We start from the raw sequence: 15,049 nt of genomic DNA on the forward strand, positions 1-15,049 counted from the left end.
ATTTCCTTCAATCCCTTTTTAAACAATGGAACCATGTTTGCACTTCGAGTCATCCGGTACCTCTCCGGTATTTAGTGAGAATTTGAAAAGCATCCTCCGAGCATTTACCATCTCCTCCCTGACCTCCTTCAGCAGCCTCAGAAACAGTCCATCTGGCCCTGGCAACTAATAATAGAATCATACAGGGCAGAAGAGGCCCTTCGGCCCATTGAGTCTGCACTGACGTGCGAGAAACACTTGACCTCCCACCTAATCCCATTTACCAGCACTTGTCCCATAGTCTTGAATGTTATGACATGCCAAGTGCTCATCCAGCTACTTTTTGAAGGATGTGAGGTAACCCGCCTCTATCACCCTCCCGGACAGCATATTCCAGGCTGTCATCACCCTCTGGGTAAAAAGGATTTTCCTCACATTTCCCCCTGAACCCCACACCTTGAACCTATGTCCCCTCATGACTGACATTTCAGCTAAGAGGAACAGCTGCTCCCTATCCACTCATAATCTTGTACACCTCAATCAGGTCATCCCTCAGTCTTTTTCTGCTCCAACGAAAACAACTCGTGCCTACCCAACTTCATAGCTTAAATGTGCCATCTCAGGCAGCATCCTGGTGAATTTCCTCTGCACTCCCTCCAGTGCAATCGCATCCTTCCTATAATGTGGCAGAATTGCATTCAGTACAGTGCTATGGCTTCACCAAAGTTCTATTCAACTCCAACATGACTTCCCATATGTCTTTTTCACCACCCTACTAACATGCTCTTCCATCTTCAAAGATCTATGGACAAACATGCCAAAGTCCCTTTGCTCCACAGAATTCCTAGTGTCATGCTATTCATTGGGTACTCCTTGTCAAATTACTCCTTCCAAAGTGTATCACCTCACACTTTTCGGGGTTAAATTCCATCAGCCGCTTATTTGCCCATTTCACATTCTGTCTATATCCAGGATATAGCCCAAGACACTCAGTCTCACTGTTAACCACCCGGCCAATCTTTGTGTCATCAGCAAACTTACTGATCCTACCCCACACAATCATTTATGTCATTCATATAAATGATAAATAATAGGGGACCCAACACAGATTCCTGTGATATGCCACTGGAGACTGGCTTCCAGTCACTGAAGCAGCCTTCTGTCATCACCCTCTGTCTGCTAAAACAGCCAATTTTGAATTCACTTTATCAAATTACCCTGTATCCCATGTGCATTTACCTTCTTTACAAGTTTCCCATGTGGGACCTTGTCAAAGGCTTTGCTGAAATCCATATAAACGACATCGACTGCACTACCCTCATCTACACACCTGGTCACCTCCTCAAAAAATTCAATCAAATTTGTTAGGCATGACCTCCCTCTGACGAAGCCATCAGATCGACTACCACTGATCAAGCCTTTCCTCTCCAAGTGGAAAATGATGATCCCCTTCAGAAGTTTCTCCAGTAGTCTCCCTACCACTGATGTGAGACTCATTGTAATTCCCTGGTTTATCTCTACAACCCTTCTTAAATAGCAGAACTACATTAGCTACAGTCATCTGGCACCTCCCCTTGGCCAGAGAGGAATTAAAAATTTGGGTCAGAACCCCTGCAACCTCCACCCTTGCTGATGTCTTCTGGCTCCACCCATAGGTTGCCCCCTTGGTCCCTGGACTACTAAATCTGCATCATCCCTTTCCTTTGTAAATATGGACACAAAATATTCCCTTTCCATAACCTCTGCAACTACACATAAATTCCCTTCTTCATCTCTGAGGTCCTAATTTTTTCCTTAACTTTTACCATTAATATATTGGTAAAACATCTTTGGGGTTTTCTGTAGCTTGATAATCACTCTTCATGCTCTCTTTGTTTTCCTTATTTCCTTTTTTTAAACTCAGTCCCTGCACTCCCTCTACTTGTCTCGGCTATCTGCAGTGCTTACTTCTTTGTGTGTATTGTATATTTTCTTTTTCTGTTTGATCTTCTCCTGTATTCCTCTTGAGTCTAGATTTGGCAGTACCACTTTTATTTTTGGAGGGGCATGTCTGCTTTGCACATTTAGGATCTCGTCTTTCAGTGCTTACCACTGGTTTTCCACTGATTTATCCTCTGGCAATGCTGTCAGGTCCACCTCTGCCAAATTCTTTCTCATTCCTGCAAAATTCCTCTTGTTCTTACGGCAGAAATTTGACGACTTGTTCTTCTATCTCCCTTTCACTATTTGGGGGTCTGCAGTTATACTCCCAGTCGTGTGACTACCCCTTTTTTATTTCTAAGTTCAACCCATAAAGCCTCGTTTGACCTGTTCAGTACGTTATCCCATCTCACAACTGGAATTCATTCTTTAACCATTAGTGCTACTCCCCCCTCCTTTTTTATCTCACAGTTTACTGTGTCTGAAGGCTCTTATCACCAGGGATGTTGAACTGTCAATTTTTTCCTTCGCTTAGCCAGGTTTCCATTATAGCAATGACATCCTGCTGCCATGTCTCTACCTGTGCTCTTAACTCATCTACCTTGTATTGAAGTATAGTTTAACCCTGTCAATTTCCCTTGCTGGACACTTTTTAAACTTAGTTTCTCCTGTAATTCCAAGTCTGTCACAACAACACCTTAAGGGTGGAGGGCATAGTTTAAAATTTGCAGATGACATAAAACTTGGAAGTATTGTAAATTGTGAGATTTATACTATATCCATAGTATAGACTTCAAAGTTTTAGACAGGCTGGTAAAATGGGCAGACAAGCGGTAGTCTAAATTTAATGCAGAGGGATACATAGATAAGAACATAGAACAGTACAGCACAGAAGAGGCCCTTCGGCCCACGATGTTGTGCCGAGCTTTATCTGAAACCAAGATCAAGCTATCCCACTCCCTATCATCCTGGTGTGCTCCATGTGCCTATCCAATAACCGCTTAAATGTTCCTAAAGTGTCTGACTCCACTATCACTGCAGGCAGTCCATTCCACACCCCAACCACTCTCTGCGTAAAGAACCTACCTCTGATATCCTTCCTATATCTCCCACCATGAACCCTATAGTTGTGCCCCCTTGTAATAGCTCCATCCACCCGAGGAAATAGTCTTTGAACATTCACTCTATCTATCCCCTTCATCATTTTATAAACCTCTATTAAGTCTCCCCTCAGCCTCCTCCGCTCCAGAGAGAACAGCCCTAGCTCCCTCAACCTTTCCTCATAAGACCTACCCTCCAAACCAGGCAGCATCCTGGTAAATCTCCTCTGCACTCTTTCCAGCGCTTCCACATCCTTGTTATAGTGAGGTGACCAGAACTGCACACAATATTCCAAATGTGGTCTCACCAAGGTCCTGTACAGTTGCAGCATAACCCCACAGCTCTTAAACTCCAACACCCTGTTAATGAAAGCTAACACACTATAGGCCTTCTTCACAGCTCTATCCACTTGAGTGGCAACCTTTAGAGATCTGTGGATATGGACCCCAAGATCTCTCTGCTCCTCCACAGTCTTCAGAACCCTACCTTTGACCCTGTAATCCACATTTAAATTAGTCCTACCAAAATGAATCACCTCACATTTATCAGGGTTAAACTCCATTTGCCATTTCTCAGCCCAGCTTTGCATCCTATCTATGTCTCTGCAGCCGACAACAGCCCTCCACCTCATCCACTACTCCACCAATCTTGGTGTCATCAGCAAATTTACTGATCCACCCTTCAGCCCCCTCCTCTAAGTCATTAATAAAAATCACAAAGAGCAGAGGACCAAGCACTGATCCCTGCGGCGCTCCGCTAGCAACCTGCCTCCAATCCGAAAATTTTCCATCCACCACCACCCTCTGTCTTCGATCAGACAGCCAGTTACCTATCCAATCGGCCAACTTTCCCTCTATCCCACACCTCCTCACTTTCATCATAAGCCGACCATGGGGGACCTTATCAAACGCCTTACTAAAATCCATGTATATGACATCAACTGCCCTACCTTCATCAACACACTTAGTTACCTCCTCAAAAAATTCAATCAAATTTGTGAGGCACGACTTCCCCTTCACGAATCCGTGCTGACTATCCCGGATTAATCCGCATCTTTCTAAATGGTCGTAAATCCCATCCCTAAGGACCTTTTCCATCAATTTACCAACCACCGAAGTAAGACTAACCGGTCTATAATTACCAGGGTCATTTCTATTCCCTTTCTTAAACAGAGGAACAACATTCGCCATTCTCCAGTCCTCTGGCACCATCCCCGTGGACAGTGAGGACCCAAAGATCAAAGCCAAAGGCTCTGCAATCTCATCCCTTGCCTCCCAAAGAATCCTAGGATACATTTCATCAGGCCCAGGGGACTTATCGACCTTCAGTTTATTCAAAACTGCCAGTACATCCTCCCTCCAAACATCTATTTCCTCCAGCCTATTAGCCTGTAACACCTTCTCTTCCTCAAAAACATGGCCCCTCTCCTTGGTGAACACTGAAGAAAAGTATTCATTCATCACCTCGCCTATCTCTACTGACTCCATACACAAGTTCCCACTACTGTCCTTGACCGGCCCTAACCTCACCCTGGTCATTCTTTTATTCCTCACATAAGAGTAAAAAGCCTTGGGGTTTTCCTTGATCCGATCCACCAAGGACTTCTCATGTCCCCTCCTAGCTCTCCTAAGCCCCTTTTTCAGCTCGTTCCTTGCTAACTTGTAACCCTCAATCGAGCCATCTGAACCTTGTTTCCTCATCCCTACATAAGCTTCCCTCTTCCTTTTCACAAAACATTCCACCTCTTTCGTGAACCATGGTTCCCTCACTCGGCCATTTCCTCCCTGCCTGACAGGGACATACCTATCAAGGACACCCAGTATTTGTTCCTTGAAAAAGTTCCACTTTTCATCAGTGCCTTTCCCTGACAGTTTCTGTTCCCAACTTATGCCCCCTAATTCTTGCCTAATTGCATCATAATTACCTCTCCCCCAATTGTAAACTTTGTCCTGCCGTACGGCCCTATCCCTCTCCATTGCAATAACAAAAGACACCGAATTGTGGTCACTATCTCCAAAGTGCTCTCCCACAACCAAATCTAACACTTGGCCCGGTTCATTTCCCAGTACCAAATCCAATGTGGCCTCACCTCTTGTCGGCCTATCCACATATTGTGTCAGGAAACCCTCCTGCACACACTGCACAAAAACTGATGTAAAGTGATATGTTTTGGTAGCAGGAATGAAGAGTTTTTTATCTTCTGGGGCATCTAATAGGGTTGACCGCAATGTCCCCCTTTCATTCACTCCAATCATTTACCCATTTGCCACCAAAACTATAAATGAGGCACAAAACCAATTAACATGTCTTGCATAGAATATAACATTTCCAATGAGGAATGAACTTTGCACATTTAATTTTGACTTTGTTCTCTAACTTGGCCTACATGAAACACAAAATAATAATAAGATTGTAACCTTGTGAAGTGTAAGCCTAAAACAGGAGTTATGTTGACAAGCACATGGTTTATTCTGCCAAACCCTTTTCAAGTATTAAATTCCACTGGTGAATGTGTCATTGGATCATGGGGCTTCTTTGAGACGAAATCACTGGGAAGAGACTAAACCACAGGCAGGTGTACCCTGATGATTTAATGCTCTCTTTGAGCGCATGCTTTTTAGACATGCTGCTCTCATCATATGGTGGCGGTTAAGACATTAAACAATAATTGGAGTTGTGCATTTTCAGGAAGTGCTCTGAATGGCTGAACAGCCTTTGCTCTTCCTTGTCTCTTTGTTTCTCTTTTCTATACCTGTTAGTTTATTGGGAGCAGTATCTGTCTCTGTATGATTTCACATCGTATATGCTTGTGTTTCACACATTGTGTTCTCCCACTTTCAGAGTCTGAGTAGTCAGCCAAGCTGTGATGCTGGGTCATTAGAGCTGGGACATGATGACAGTTTGCTTTTTGGTGACGATCAGTCAAAAGTGCAGGTTGGTTTTGGAGAAATGTGGTTTTCAGCTCTTGTGCAAAGTGAGGCCATTGATTCTTCTGATGCATTGCTAAAGATCCCAGAATGTCTGATAACTGAGGCATTTTACCTCCCTTGCCCTGCCCCAAATGTAATTCAGCAACCCTGGTGATTGGGATACAAAGGAACAAAACTTGTTTGATTACATGGGTGGGTCAGAAAATAATCATAGAACATAGAACATAGAACATTACAGCGCAGAACAGGCCCTTCGGCCCACGATGTTGCACCGACCAGTTAAAAAAAAAACTGTGACCCTCCAACCTAAACCAATTTCTTTTCGTCCATGAACCTATCTACGGATCTCTTAAACGCCCCCAAACTAGGCGCATTTACTACTGATGCTGGCAGGGCATTCCAATCCCTCACCACCCTCTGGGTAAAGAACCTACCCCTGACATCGGTTCTATAACTACCCCCCCTCAATTTAAAGCCATGCCCCCTCGTGCTGGATTTCTCCATCAGAGGAAAAAGGCTATCACTATCCACCCTATCTAAACCTCTAATCATCTTATATGTTTCAATAAGATCCCCTCTTAGCCGCCGCCTTTCCAGCGAAAACAATCCCAAATCCCTCAGCCTCTCCTCATAGGATCTCCCCTCCATACCAGGCAACATCCTGGTAAACCTCCTCTGCACCCTCTCCAAAGCCTCCACATCCTTCCTGTAATGTGGGGACCAGAACTGCACACAGTACTCCAAGTGCGGCCGCACCAGAGTTGTGTACAGTTGCAACATAACGCTACGACTCCTAAATTCAATCCCCCTACCAATAAACGCCAAGACACCATATGCCTTCTTAACAACCTTATCTACTTGATTCCCAACTTTCAGGGATCTATGCACACATACACCTAGATCCCTCTGCTCCTCCACACTATTCAAAGTCCTCCCGTTAGCCCTATACTCAACACATCTGTTATTCCTACCAAAGTGAATTACCTCACACTTCTCCGCATTAAACTCCATCCGCCACCTCTCGGCCCAACTTTGCAACCTGTCTAAGTCTTCCTGCAAACTAATCATAGTCTCATTTCTCTCTGTCCTGGCCCTCAACGCATGATTGAAGGAGAAAATATTGAGATAAATGGTTGCTTGCTGAGTTCAGAATTGGGTTTGCTGCTTGTAAATACGCATGTGGCCTGTGTGATGACTTTCATTTTAACACCAAGTTGGGGCTCAGTTTCCCATCTGGAAATAAATTGGGCGTAACTCCAAGCTGTCATGCAGCAATGGATTGTTTTGCATCTCTGCCATACTTATCCATGAGCAATAATGAAGGTATCGACAGCATAAACCTCCTTTTATCCTTTGTCTCAGTTTTGCTTTCATAAATGCAATTTCCAGGTAGTTTATAGTGACGTTTTTTAAAAACTTGCAACATCTGCTCTTTCCTGCTTCAGGATGTTATTCCGCAGCCATTGCTGGACCAGTACCTGTCAATGACTGATCCTTCCCGGGCGCAAACTGTTGACACTGAAATTACGAAGCACTGTGCATACAGTCTCCCAGGTGTGGCTCTCACCCTTGGCAGGCAGAACTGGCATTGTTTGAAGAATACCTATGAGACCCTAGCATCTGATGTGCAGGTGAGGAGTTGAACACAAAGCTGTGAGTTACTTGCCTCTTGGTGCATGCTGCATTATTGGTGCATGATATTAAAACTGAGTAATCATATTTTTCTTCTCTATTACATGTGTACCCTCATATAGTGTGGAAGTAATGGGGGCAGGTTGCTGCTAAGGTTTAGTTTTAGATACAGTGGATTTCTAAAGAAGGAAGCCATATTCAATAGAACGTGTTTCTGCACAAATGTTACAGTGCATTATGGAGCCTTTATTCCAGCTTCCGAAGATCCTTGGGTGAAGAAATGCTTTCTTTCACCACATCTATGGATTTCCTAGAGCCAGTCTGAAACTACAAGTCCCCCATTGACTGCATCTCGGTTTTTGATTTGATTTGTTGTCACAGTGAAAAGTATTGTTTCTTGCGCACTATACAGAGAAAGTAACAGGGAGGTGGAGGAGCAGATAGGGAAACAGATCCTGGAGAGATGCAGTAATAGCAGAGTTGTTGTGATGGGAGACTTTAATTTCCCAAACATAGATTGGAATATCCCTAGGGTAAGGGGATTGGATGGGGAAGAGTTCGTTAGGTGTGTTCAGGAGGGTTTCCTGACACAACATGTGGACAAGCCTACAAGAGGAGAGGCTGTACTTGATCTGATACTGACCAATGAACCTGGACAGGTGTCAGATCTCTCAGTGGGAGAGCATCTTGGGGATAGCGATCATAACTCTATCTCCTTTAGGCTTGCATTGGAAAAAGAGAGGATCAGACAAGCTAGGAAAATGTTTATATGGAGTATGGGGAAATATGAAGACATAAGGCAGCAAATTAGAGGAGTAAATTGGAAGGAGGTATTCTCGGGGAAATGTACTGAAGAGAGGTGGCAGTTTTTCAAGGAATGTCTGTCTAGAGTTCTACAGGACAACGTTCCGAGCAGACAGGGAGGTGTTGGTCGGTTAAAGGAACCGTGGTGCACGAAAGCTGTGCGGGACCTAGTCGAGAAGAAAAGGAAAGCGTACAGAAGGCTCAGAGAGCTTGGCGAAGATAGGGATTTAGAGTATACAGCTTGTAGGAAGGGACTAAAACATAGAACATAGAACAGTACAGCACAGAATAGGCCCTTCGGCCCACGATGTTGTGCCGAGCTTTATCTGAAACCAAGATCAAGCTATCCCACTCCCTATCATCCTGGTGTGCTCCATGTGCCTATCCAATAACCGCTTAAATGTTCCTAAAGTGTCTGACTCCACTATCACTGCAGGCAGTCCATTCCACACCCCAACCACTCTCTGCGTAAAGAACCTACCTCTGATATCCTTCCTATATCTCCCACCATGAACCCTATAGTTATGCCCCCTTGTAATAGCTCCATCCACCCGAGGAAATAGTCTTTGAACGTTCACTCTATCTATCCCCTTCATCATTTTATAAACCTCTATTAAGTCTCCCCTCAGCCTCCTCCGCTCCAGAGAGAACAGCCCTAGCTCCCTCAACCTTTCCTCATAAGACCTACCCTCCAAACCAGGCAGCATCCTGGTAAATCTCCTCTGCACTCTTTCCAGCGCTTCCACATCCTTCTTATAGTGAGGTGACCAGAACTGCACACAATATTCCAAATGTGGTCTCACCAAGGTCCTGTACAGTTGCAGCATAACCCCACGGCTCTTAAACTCCAACCCCCTGTTAGTAAAAGCTAACACACGATAGGCCTTCTTCACAGCTCTATCCACTTGAGTGGCAACCTTTAGAGATCTGTGGATATGGACCCCAAGATCTCTCTGTCCTCCACAGTCTTCAGAACCCTACCTTTGACCCTGTAATCCACATTTAAATTAGTCCTATCAAAATGAATCACCTCACATTTATCAGGGTTAAACTCCATTTGCCATTTTTCAGCCCAGCTTTGCATCCTATCTATGTCTCTTTGCAGCCTACAACAGCCCTCCACCTCATCCACTACTCCACCAATCTTGGTGTTATCACCAAATTTACTGATCCATCCTTCAGCCCCCTCCTCTAAGTCATTAATAAAAATCACAAAGAGCAGAGGACCAAGCACTGATCCCTGTGGCACTCCGCTAGCAACCTGCCTCCAGACTAAAGAAGGAAATTAGGAGAGCCAAAAGAGGTCACGAGAAGGCCCTGGCAGGTAGGATTAGGGAGAACCCTAAGGTGTTCTATAAATATGTGAAGAGTAAAAGGATGAGACGTGACGGAGTAGGGCCTATAAAAGGTGAAGGCGGGAAAGTCTGTACGGAACCAATAGAAATGGCAGAGGTGTTCAATTAGTATTTTGCCTCGGTTTTCACAGAGGAGAAGGACCTGGGTGGATGTACTGCAGGCGTGCGGTGGACTGAAAGGATTGAGTATGTGGACTTTAAGAAAGAGGTTGTGCTGGAATCTTTGAATGGCATCAAGATAGATAAGTCGCCGGGTCCGGATGGGATATACCCCAGGTTACTGTGGGAGGCGAGGGAAGAGATTGCAGAGCCTCTGGCGATGATCTTTGCGTCGTCGATGGAGACGGGAGAGGTGCCGGAGGATTGCGGATGTGGTTCCTATTTTCAAGAAGGGGATAGGGATAGCCCAGGTAATTACCGACCGGTGAGTCTAACCTCAGTGGTTGGTTAACTGATGGAGAAGATCCTGAGGGACAGGATATATGAGCATTTAGAGGGGTTAAGTATGCTCAAGAATACTCAGCATGGCTTTGTCAAGGGCAGATCGTGCCTGGTGGAGTTCTTCGAAAATGTGACTGAACACATTGACGAAGGGAAGGCGGTAGATGTGGTTTATATGGATTTTAGAAAGGCATTCGATAAGGTCCCCCATGCAAGGCTTCTAGAAAAAGTGAGAGGGCATGGGATCCAAGGGGCTGCTGCCCGGAGGATCCCGAACTGGCTTGCCCAAAGGAGGCAAAGAGTGGGTATAGATGGGTCTTTTTCTAAATGGAGGTCGGTCACCAGTGGTGTGCCCCAGGGATCTGTTCTGGGACCCTTGCTGTTTGTCATTTTCATAAATGACCTGGATGAGGAAGCGGAGGGATGGGTTGGTAAGTTTGCCAACGACACGAAGGTTGGTAGGGTTGTGGATAGTCTGGAGGGATGTCAGAAGTTACAGAGGGACATAGATAGGATGCCAGACGGGGCGGAGAAGTGGCAGATGGACATCAACCCAGATAAATGCGTTGTGGTCCATTTTGGTAGGTTAAATGGGATGAAGGAGTACAGTATAAAGGGAAACACTCTTAGTACTGTAGAGGATCAAAAGGACCTTGGGGTCCGGGTCCATAGGACACTAAAATCGGCCCCGCAGGTGGAGGTGGTGGTTAAGAAGGCGTGCTGGCCTTTATCAATTGAGCTGGTGTACTGGCCTTTATCAATCGAGGGATTGAGTTTAGGAGTCCGGGGATAATGATGCAGCTATATAAGACTCTTGTCAGACCCCACTTGGAGTACTGTGTTCAGTTCTGGTCGCCTCTCTATAGGAAGGATGTGGAAAAGATTGAAAGGGTGCAGAGGAGATTTACAAGGATGTTGCCTGGATTGAGTGGCATGCCTTATGAGGATAGGCTGAGGGAGCTCAGTCTTTTCTCCTTGGAGAGACGTAGGATGAGAGGAGACCTAATAGAGGTATATAAGATGTTGAGAGGCATAGATCGGGTGGACTCTCAGAGGCTTTTTCCCAGGGTGGAAATGTCTGCTACGAGAGGACACAGGTTTAAGGTGCTGGGGGGTAGGTACAGGGGAGATGTTAGGGGGAAGTTTTTCACAGAGGGTGGTGGGCGAGTGGAATCGGCTGCCATCAGTGGTGGTGGAGGCGAACTCAATAGGGTCTTTTAAGAGACTCCTGGATGAGTACATGGAGCTTAATAGGATGGAGGGTTATAGGTAGGTCTAGAAGGTAGGGATGTGTTCGGCACAACTTGTGGGCCGAAGGGCCTGTTTGTGCTGTAGTTTTTCTATGTTTCTAAAGCATACCATCCATAGAGTACATACGGGAGGATGAAAGGAGAGGGTGCAGAATATAGTGTTACAGTCATAGCTCGGGTGTAGAGAAATATCAACTTAACATAAGGTAGGTTCATTCAAAAGTCTGATGGCAGCAAGAAGAAGCAATTCTTGAGTTGGTTGGTACGTCACCTCAGATGCTTGTATCTTTTTCCCAACAGAAGAAGGTATGTCCGGGGTGCATGGGGTTCTTGATTATGCTGGCTGCTTTTCCAAGGCAGCGGGAAGTGGAGACGGAGTCAATGGATGGGAGGCTGGTTTGCAAAATGGATTGGACTCCATTCACAACCCTTGTAGTTTCTTGCAGTCTTGGTCAGATCAAAACAAAGAACAGTACAGCATAGGAACAGGCCCTTCGGCCCACCAAGCCTTCGCTGATCATTTGTCCCATCTAGACCAACCACCTGTGTTCCTCTATTCCCCGTCTGTTTATGTGTCTATCCAGATAAGTCTTAAATGTTGCTAATGTGTCTGCCTCACTTGGTAGTGCATTCCAGGCCCCCACAACCTCTCTTTCCCCCGCACGTCTCCACTGAACCTTTCCCCCCTTACCTTGAACTTGTGCCACTTGTAATTGTCGTTTCTACCCTGGGAAAAAACTTCCAACTGTTCACCTTATCCATGCCCCCCATCATTTTATAAACTTCTATCATATCGGCCCTCAGCCTCCGCCTTTCCAGGGAGAGCAATCCCAGTTTATTCAATCTCTCCTCATAGCTAATACCATCACACCAGGCAACATCCTGGTAAACCTTTTCTTTACTGTCTCCACATCCTTCCGGTAGTGTGGTGACCAGGATTGGACACAGTATTCCAAATGTGGCCTAATCAATGTTTTGTCCAGCTGTAACGTAATTTGCCAACTTTTATACTTGATGCCCCTCTGATGAAGGCAAGCATGCCATATGCGTTCTTCACCGCCTTTTCCACCTGTGCTGTCACTTTTAAGGATCTGCAGACCTGTACTCCCAGATCACGGTACAACACGGTAGCACGGTGGTTAGCACTGCTGCTTCACAGCTCCAGGGACCTGGGTTCGATTCCCGGCTTGGGTCACTGTCTGTGTGGAGTTTGCACATTCTCCTCGTGTCTGCGTGGGTTTCCTCCCACAGTCCAAAGATGTGCGGGTTAGGTTGATTGGCCATGTTAAAATTGTCCTTGGTGTCCTGAGATGCGTAGGTTAGAGGGATTAGTGGGTAAATATGTAGGGATATGGAGGTAGGGCCTGGGTGGGATTGTGGTCAGTGCAGACTCGATGGGCCGAATGGCTCTTTCTGTACTGTAGGGTTTCTATGATTCTATGATCTCTCTGTGTGTCTGTGCTCCTGATGGTTCTGCCATTTATTTTATAGCTCCAAGAAATTAGGGTGGTAATAGTAAGGGATTTTAACTTTCCCAACATTGACTGGGACAGTCATAGTAATAGAGGGTTGGATGGAGAGAAATTTGTGTATTCAGGAGGAATTTCTCATTCAGTATGTGGATGGCCCGACCAGAGAGGGGGCAAAACTTGACTTCCTCTTGGGAAATATGGAAGGGCAAGTGACCGAAGTGTTAGTGAGAGATCACTTTGGGACCAGTGATCATAAGAAAGCTATGGAGAATGATAGGTCTGGCCCAAAAGTTAAAATTCTAAATTGGGGCAAGGCCAATTTTGATGGTATCAGGCAGGAACTTTTAGCAGTTAATTGGGGGAGTCTGTGGGAAGGCAAAGGGACATCTGATAAGTGGGAGGCTTTCAAAAGTGTGTTAACCAGGGTTCAGGGTAAACACATTCCTCTTAGAGTGAAAGGCAAGGCTGGTAGAAGTAGGGAACCCTGGATGAATCGGGATATTGAGGCCCTGGTCAAGAAGAAGGAGGAGGCACATGACAGGCATAGGCAGCTGGGATCAAGTGAATCCCTTGAAGAGTATAGGGGGTGTAGGAATAGAGTTAAGAGAGAAACCAGGAGGGCAAAAGGTGACACAAGATTGTTTTGGCAGATAAGGCAAAGGAGAATCCAAAGAGCTTCTACAAATACATAAAGGGCAAAAGAGTAACTAGGAAGAGAGTAGGTCACTTAAGGATCAATAAGGTCATCCATGTGCGGATCCACAAGAGATGGATGAGATCTTAAATAAATATTTCTCATCAATATTTCCTGTTGAGAAAAGCATGGATGTTAGGGAACTTGGGGAAATAAATAGTGATGTCTTGAGGAGTGTACATATTACAGAGAAGGAGGTGCTGGAAATCTTAAAGCGCATCAAGGTAGACAAATCCCCGGACCTGATGAAATGTATCCCAGGACATTGTGGGCGGCTAGGGAGGAAATTGCAGGTCCCTTAGCAGGGATATTTGAATCATCGATAGTTAACGGTGAGGTGCCTGAAGATTGGAAGGTGGCAAATGTTGTGCCTTTGTTTAAAAAGGGCTGCAGGGAAAAGCCTGGGAACTACAGGCTGGTGAGCTTCACATCTGTGGTGGGTAAATTGTTGGAAGGTATTTTGAGAGGCAGGATCTTCAGCCATTTAGAGAGGCAAAGACTGATTAGGGACAATCAGCATGGCCTGGAGTGGAAAATCACATCTCACAAATTTGATTGCATTTTTGTGAAGGGGTAACCAAGGAGATAGATGAGGGCAGTGCAGTTGATGTTGTCTACGTGGACTTTAGCAAGGTCTTTGGCAAGGTACCGCATGGTAGGTTGTTGCATAAAGTTAAATCTCATGGGATTCAGGGTGAGGTAGCTAAATGGAGACAAAATTTCTTGATGATGAAGCCAAAGGGTGGTTGTAGAGGGTTGTTTTTCCAACTGGAGGCCTGTGACCAGTGGTGTGCCTCAGGATCGGTGCTGGGTCCACTGTTATTTGTCATTAATATTAATGATTTGGATGAGAATATAGGAGGCATGGTTAGTAAGTTTGCAGTTGACACCAAGATTGATGGCATAATAGTAGATAGTGAAGGAGGTTATCTCAGATTGCTTCAGGATCTTGATCAATTCTGCCTGACAAATGGCAGATGGAGTTTAATATAGATAAATGCAAGGTGATGCACTTTGGTAGATTAAACCAGGGCAGGACTTACTCAGTTAATGATAGGGCGCTGGGGAGAGTTACAGAACAAAGAGATCGAGGGGTACAGGTTCATAGCTCCTTGAAAGTGGAGTCACAGGTGGACAGAGTGGTGAAGAAGGCATTCGGCATGCTTGGTTTCATTGGTCAGAACATCGAATACAGGAGTTGGGAAGTCTTGTTGAAGTTGTACAAGACATTGGTAAGGCCACGCTTGGAATACTGTATACAGTTCTGGTCACCCTATTATAGAAAGGATATTATTAAACTAGAAAGAATGCAGAAAAGATTTACTAGGATACTACCGGGACGTGATGGTTTGAGTTATAAGGAGAGTCTGGATAGACTGGGACTTTTTTCCCTGGAGTGTAGGAGGCTGAGGGGTGATCTCTTAGGGGTCTATAAAATAATGAGGGGCATAGATCAGCTGGATAGTCAATA

At 45.3% G+C, this 15,049-nt stretch overlaps 1 protein-coding gene across 6 annotated transcripts in view; it reads left to right on the forward strand.

The window, feature by feature from the left end:
- Positions 1 to 15,049, forward strand: part of ppp4r1l (protein phosphatase 4, regulatory subunit 1-like) — a 204,106-nt gene that overhangs the window by 140,498 nt on the left and 48,559 nt on the right. For all 6 annotated transcript variants that reach the window (XM_078236343.1, XM_078236347.1, XM_078236344.1 and 3 more), the window contains 2 exons: positions 5,842 to 5,934; positions 7,376 to 7,561. In XM_078236343.1, the coding sequence (XP_078092469.1) occupies positions 5,842 to 5,934; positions 7,376 to 7,561 (279 nt within the window). The remainder of the gene's footprint in view (positions 1 to 5,841; positions 5,935 to 7,375; positions 7,562 to 15,049) is intronic.

The sequence above is a fragment of the Mustelus asterias genome, chromosome 20 (genome assembly GCF_964213995.1).
Source record: "Mustelus asterias chromosome 20, sMusAst1.hap1.1, whole genome shotgun sequence".
NCBI lineage: Eukaryota > Metazoa > Chordata > Chondrichthyes > Carcharhiniformes > Triakidae > Mustelus > Mustelus asterias.